Source organism: Phlebotomus papatasi, chromosome 3 (genome assembly GCF_024763615.1).
Source record: "Phlebotomus papatasi isolate M1 chromosome 3, Ppap_2.1, whole genome shotgun sequence".
NCBI lineage: Eukaryota > Metazoa > Arthropoda > Insecta > Diptera > Psychodidae > Phlebotomus > Phlebotomus papatasi.
The window spans coordinates 79,790,880-79,797,480 of record NC_077224.1 but is presented as its reverse complement, the minus strand read 5'-3'; the positions used below and the strand labels follow the sequence as shown (position 1 = coordinate 79,797,480).

Below are 6,601 nucleotides of genomic sequence, written 5' to 3'. Positions count from 1 at the left end.
TTCACCACAATTTTCAACACAGGTTCCCACTTGAGCACCCCCGTGAGGTGCTACACACTCATTTTGCGCACAATTCACAAGAAATTGGCGAGAAAATTGCCAGGAAAATTCTGCAATTTACTCTCGCGGAGGGCACTCAATGTCAAACTGATTCCGGAACAATTCCGGAAAGCTTCGGGACTCAAACCGAAGTGTCATTGGCATTGACCACGTGGTTGCGGTGTTTTGATTTACTTCCCTTGAATTTTCCTCTGATTTTTTCTGATTTTCTCAGCTAATTGGGAAGGGAAATTGTGTGAAATGGAGGAAGAAGATCAAGAGAGTAATGTGAATTTTATATCCTGTGTCTGCTTCGTGCGACAAGGCGTGGCAAAGGAGAATCCCGCCAAGGTTTGAGAGATTCAATGGATTTTTTCCTGGGAAATATTTGAAAGGAGTTTTTCTTTTATCAGGCGACCCTGACTCAGGAGGAACTTGCGGAAGTGATAAACGAGATGAAATCCGGGACTAGGGATGATGAGGATGATGACAGTGACGAGGAGGGAGAGAGAATGGAAGTGGACACCGGAACAGGAAGAGGAGATGAGTACAATTTCGACGATTACGATGAGGAAGGAGGTCCAGTGGGTTTTGGAATTGATGGGGTTGTTGTAGCAGCTCCTGAGGAAAATCTCGATGATGAGGAAAATGACTCAGAAGCCGAAGATGACAAGATAAAGCAAGGAGACAATTTGATTCTCGTCGGCCACGTGGATGATGTCTGTGTCAACATGGAAGTGTACATCTGGAATAAGGCAGAAGGGAGTCTCTATGTCCATCATGATTTCCTCCTCCCAAGCTTTCCCCTCTGCCTGGAATGGCTCAATCACGATCCCTCAGCCAATGAACCTGGAAATCTCTGTGCGATCGGAACAATGGAGCCCATTATAACAGTTTGGGATCTGGACATTAGGGATTCTCTGGAACCTATTTATAAGCTAGGTAGCAAGGGGAATCGCAAGAAAAAGGAGCCCAAATACGGTCATAGAGATGCTGTACTAGATCTTGCCTGGAATCAGGCTTTTCCCCATGTTCTGGCCAGTGCATCTGTCGATCAAACCTGCATCCTGTGGGATCTGGACACTGGACAGCCAAACACGACCATCGAGGTGTTTGAGGAGAAGGTGCAGTCTGTAAAATTCCATCCAACTGAAGCTCATCACGTCCTCACGGGATGCTGTGATGGATTTATTAGGCTCTTCGATTGCAGAGATCCCTCCAGTCTCACTGAATCCTTCAAGCGCTGGAAGTTATCGGGAGAAATCGAGAAGACCGTGTGGAATGTTCAGGATCCAACATACTTTGCAGCTTCAACAAATCTCGGAGAGATTGCCTACTTTGATTTGCGACAAAACACCCCAATCTGGAAGAAATCTGCTCATTCGGAAGAAGTTTCTGGCCTCATGCTGTCCCCGTCGATTCCTGGCATGATGCTCACCACATCCTCAGATGGAAGTATGAAAATCTGGGACTACAATCTCTCAGATGCCAAATTAATTCACGAGGAAGAGATGAATATTGGAAGGATACACTCAATGAGCTTCTCACCGGAAGATTCTAATATTGTAGCCATCGGGGGAGACAACAAAAAGCGCCAATTCAGAGTTATAGACGTTATGGAGAGGGATCATGGTAATTTATTATTAATCTTATCACCAAATTAAAAAAAAAATTATTTTATATTTTTGCATTTCCAGTCAGGAGAACGTTTGAAAATCGAGCTTGAAAAGTTGGCGCCCAGGAAGTTTCGGAGCAATACCGAAAACAAACAAAAAAAAAATCACAAAATGAATTATTTTGTGATATTTTTTATCAGAAATTGAGTATTTCTCATTAAATATACTTACTTCCAGACAAACATAAAGTATTTTTTAAAATAATTTGTTCAAAAAATGTTAGAAAAAGACAAGACCAAGGGGGAGATATTGGGGTCAGAAAGTGGTGTACAGCTCGAAATGAAGTGCTTGGAAGTCTTTGGAAGTGGAAGTGCTCGAAAATAAAGTCTCTTTGGTCGAAAAAGTTTGTTGAGATTTAGCAAGTTCGGTTATGATAATAAAATAGAGTAAATAATGCTAAAATTTATTATAACTTAATTTTGTGTTGTAATTTCTCGAAGGAAATACTCAGTTGACGGTTATAAATTTATTTTACAATAATTCATTATGAAAAATGTATCTTTTTCGTTACAATTTAATTTTAATTAATTTTTACACGAGTTTAAAATTAATATAGTTGCTCGTAAATAACGATTTAGCTATTGCAGTTGACTTTGAATCAATTAACAAAAAAACCCCAAAATGGGAACAATAATGTCAGCAAAATTTTTAAAATTCAACTGTCTCACGGATTTTTTTATGTCACCCGGAAAAGGAGTCCACGGATAAGTGAGAGTCTACTGTATATTGTCTCTAATGCCAAATGTATCCTTCAAATACGTCGATATTACTTGAAGGACTTTTACTTTGTTGGGGACATAGCAGTTTTATGGATTGGGTTTAGTTTCAGTTGGCAGAGCTTAAGAAATAAATTTGCGTTCGTTCGTCTTGAACAATTTTATGTGAATTTATTTTACTCAATCATTACTATGATTTTTCATTTTTAACAATACGTAAGGAACGAAAAAGTGCCTTTGTAGGGTAAATATCCTAATTCAAAACCATTTCCAGACGCTTTAACTTTGACAGAAAATTCAACACATTAATTTCATATATTTTCTGGAGAGAATTACATAAATTTGCTCCTTAACTCTTCTAGAATGTTACTGTTTAATGAAAATTCTTTAGATATAATTTGAAAACTTCTTAAATACAAGAAAAATACGCGAGCGTAAAATGCTTCTATTGGAAACATATTAATCCAAATGGAGACAAGGGAAAGTTTCTAATTTGAGACAAACAGTGTATAAGTGAAACCGCAACAAAAGACTTCAAAACCTTGTTGAGTTGCTCCTGAGTGCAGGATTTGTTCTTATTCCTGGCCTTTTCTCATTTCCCATGTAAAACAATATGAAAATCTCTCCAAAAGAATCATATTTCCGGGGTTTCCTATTGAAGCATTTGCAGACACTTCAGAAAAACCCTTTTTGTTCACGAAATAGGTAATTATTTCATTTGAAAACTTCACGTACCGTTAGCAATAAAGATTAGCACTTAATTTATCTAAAATTAGCCAGAAATATGACATAAATGGTTAACAAAACGAATAAACAAGTCACCCCATTGCGTTTTTCATTGGAAAACATGGTTAATCGATAAAAAATTCGATGGTGAAAAGGTACACTTTTAATTTTTCTGAGAAATTAACAAATTAAAATTTGTGAATATGAATGGATTTTCGCTTTATTTGGAGCAAAATTAACTAATTAATGAAACTGTGGTATAGAAAATATATAAATATAATAATTTAGTACTGTATTTATCATGAAAACAATAACATTTCCATTTGGAGAAGCGAAAAATTTCCATTTGGAGCAGGTTTTGAATTAGCTTAATTTACCCTAATATTTAATGTTAGACGAATTTTGAAAAGGCCAAAATGATGGATTTCTACAAAAAAAAATTTGAGGGTGTATTTAGATCACGTTTAAATAATGTGTTTTGATTCTATAAATTTTCTTCCACTCAAATACTTACAACATTGCCAACCATGTTAAAAACCATTTAAAAATAAAGTTGATCTTTTCAAGAATAAATCCTTATATCAAAACGCTTCACATGTCTCTTGGAAAATCCATAGAAAGAATTCTTTTGGTACACCTTCGTTAAATACAGATAATAGTAAAATATTGTTAATATCGCTCCTTGAAAATTACAAGGGGCTAACTAATTTTCGGCAATTTTTCAGGAGACAGCATGAAAGATTCAACTTTGTGTAAATAAGTATCTCAATTTAATGACTGAACAAAACCAATTTATTTCTTTTCTATTTGTATGAGCACTAATGTAAACATCGAAAATTTTTACCTTACAAAATAGACTTTTTAATGAGTTAGCTCCTTGTCGTTCTAAATTATGTGCAAATTTTACTGAAATTAGAATGACACGGGATCAACTTGCTTGAGTTAGTCCCCTGTTTTACAAAAATTTGAACGATGAGTATATTTTGTGCCCCTTTACTTCAAACAAAATTATGCAAGTAATTAAAAAGATTAAAATTTTGAAAAACTTTTCTAATAACGAAATTTAATGACTTATATCATCTGAAAATTTATTAAATTGTCTTTCTAAGTGCATTAGAATTTCAAAATAGCAAAAAATGAGTTGACCCCTTTTAATTTCCAAGGAGCGATATGCAAGAATATCTGTAGCTAGAAATTTAAAATATAAGCAAAATATTAAAAAAAAATATGCGTAAAAATAAATTTCTTGTGATCTTTTTAAGTTTTCCTAATTAGATTTTTCATAATAATAAATAAATTTTATTGATCCCTGATATGTGAAGTGCATGAAGGGTAAGAAGTACTGGAAGTATTGCAGTATTTTCAGGAGTCTTCCGAAATGCTGGAAGTGTAAAGAGCTCTTTCATATAAATTGTGGAAGTGTCTGGAAGTGGTGTCCACATTTTTACCTAATATCTCCCCCTTGGTTAAAAACTGAGGCTAACATAACCTCATTCTAGGACCCAGGGAAATTTTCTCTTAAAATAAGAGACCATAGAAAAAATATTGTCAACAAAAACACAAACAATTGTTGTCAAGTTTATCCTTGTTTCCTCATGTTCCAGGAAGTGATCATGGAATTAATTATGAAAACAAATTAATCAGTGATATTCCGTGCCAGTTTGTGCATCAATTTTCTTTAGAAATCCGTGTTTAGTGGAAGAAAATGGTGATTGATGGTTGGTCCTACTATTTCTACGTAATTATCCTGATAGTCCCGGTTTATCTGGGATTCAAGCTACTCCAGTGGATGGGTTGGTCACTATTCGTCAATAACTAGAGCTTCCGGTAAGTCAACTTTCTCCCAATACGTATAAACCCGGATTAAATATACCCGCTGAGGGCAGTGGCTGATGGGAAATAGGTTCTGATGTGCTTGCATCTGTCCTTATCAATGTTAATTGTGCGCCTCTTGAGCATAATCTCTGCCTCCAGGGCAGTCCTTGTCTCAATGAGTTGTTTCTGGGTATCTTCTGCCGCTTTTAGTGCTTCTTTTAGCTCAGAGACACTCCTCTGGAGGCTTCCAACTTCATTGATAAGCCCCACTTGGGAGCGATCATAGCAATTCTCCACTTGTGGTCTGTACAGATTCCTATTCTGCAGACGCGTCTGCGAAACCTTCATTGGATAGTCCATATTCCTGATGGCATCTTTGAGATTCGAGATTAGGGTCTCTGTATCTGCCAGCTTCTGTAGTATATTGCTTAGATCATTCTCCAGCATTGTCCTCACTTCATCCATACAAGAAATACGGGATTGAAACATTTGTTCAACTGTATCGGCCTGATTCCTGAGATCTCTAGTGGCATTCACTAGAATCTCCTGGAGAGTTCCTCGCAGTTTTATCTGGCGAGATTTAGGGTTTCAGGGGAAGGACTCCATATAAAAATCTAAAGGGAAAACTTACAGATTTCTGTCTCGTGGCTTCGCTTTCATCCAAGACATCCCTTGTAAATTGATTCCAGAATTCTTCAGTTGATTGACTAAAAAGGAAGGGAATCCCTATAAAACTCTGTTAAAAAAATGTTCCTAAAAGGAAAATCATCTCGTTACTCAGCAACTGATTGAGTAGCTCCTGGCTTGAATTGGATGGTCCCTGATGAATTCTCCAGGCTTCGATTGACAGAATCCGTAGCATAGGCTTCCTTCTTGCAGCTCCAGTGATACTCCAACTTATGCTTCACTGCTCGATTCTCACTCTGCTGAACTTCAATGTCCTCCAGTGTCTTTTCCAGGACTTTCCTGATGTCATTTATTAGCACGGTCTCCTTGAGGAGCTCCTCCTCAGGTCCATCTCGGATCAATTCGCTGTCCGGACGAGCACATCTTCGGCTCAAGCATTCAGAATCTACGAGACAGTCCTAACTCTAGAATCCCTTGCAATCCTCCCTAAAAATTACTTACTTATAGCTTTTGGAATCTTGAGAATCGCCATGGACTTCTTCAGACGATGCCTCTCTTCCTCCAACATTGCAATTTCATCCACCTGAGCCTGAATTGCGTGCTCCAGGTTGGTTTGCCAGGTGAAGATCTCATGACATCGGCTACTGAGCCTTGTAGTGTTATCCTGTTGAGATCTATTAGTCTTTGAGAAGTTCGAAGCCATACAATTCTTTACATCATTCTCATTTTTAACACTCAACTGGGAAACCTTCTGACTCAGACTAAATAATTCCTCATTCCTGCGATGCCATTCACTCGGTGTATACCTTGTGATTGAATATTGATTGACAATCGATGAATTGTGCTTGACACCATCCAGGAAACTCTTCCCGGAGGCATTCCTGCAAGAACTCTCCAGAAGCGCGACATTTTCTTTTGTTGGCTGAAAGGCAATTCAAATGAGAAACTCCACAAGAACCCAAGCCACTTCCACTCACGAGAGTAAGAAAATTATCCTCCATT

At 37.3% G+C, this 6,601-nt stretch overlaps 2 protein-coding genes across 2 annotated transcripts; one reads left to right on the top strand and one right to left on the bottom strand.

The window, feature by feature from the left end:
* The first annotated feature begins 133 nt into the window (after positions 1-133).
* Positions 134-1,897, top strand: LOC129805974 (periodic tryptophan protein 1 homolog). Its single transcript, XM_055854264.1, has 3 exons — positions 134-390; positions 453-1,671; positions 1,737-1,897. The coding sequence occupies exons 1-3, from the start codon at positions 301-303 to the stop codon at positions 1,763-1,765; spliced, it is 1,338 nt and encodes a 445-aa protein (XP_055710239.1). The 5' UTR covers positions 134-300; the 3' UTR covers positions 1,766-1,897.
* A 3,123-nt stretch (positions 1,898-5,020) lies between these two features.
* LOC129806775 (tektin-4) lies at positions 5,021-6,600 on the bottom strand. The gene is made up of 5 exons (XM_055855547.1): positions 6,577-6,600; positions 6,101-6,521; positions 5,750-6,044; positions 5,604-5,679; positions 5,021-5,542 (listed from the first exon to the last, which is right to left on the bottom strand). Exons 1-5 carry the CDS (start codon positions 6,598-6,600, stop codon positions 5,021-5,023), a joined length of 1,338 nt encoding a protein of 445 aa, XP_055711522.1.
* Between the last annotated feature and the right edge of the window lies 1 nt (position 6,601).

Coding starts and splice junctions, on each gene's coding strand:
- LOC129805974 (XM_055854264.1), top strand. CDS start 301: ATGGAGGAAGAAGATCAAGAGAGTAATGTGAATTTTATATCCTGTGTC. Junction 391..452: donor CAAAGGAGAATCCCGCCAAG/GTTTGAGAGATT, acceptor TTCTTTTATCAG/GCGACCCTGACTCAGGAGGA. Junction 1,672..1,736: donor CGTTATGGAGAGGGATCATG/GTAATTTATTAT, acceptor TTGCATTTCCAG/TCAGGAGAACGTTTGAAAAT.
- LOC129806775 (XM_055855547.1), bottom strand. CDS start 6,600: ATGGAGGATAATTTTCTTACTCTC. Junction 5,680..5,749: donor GCTACTCAATCAGTTGCTGA/GTAACGAGATGA, acceptor CTTCCTTTTTAG/TCAATCAACTGAAGAATTCT. Junction 5,543..5,603: donor AAGCCACGAGACAGAAATCT/GTAAGTTTTCCC, acceptor AAATCTCGCCAG/ATAAAACTGCGAGGAACTCT.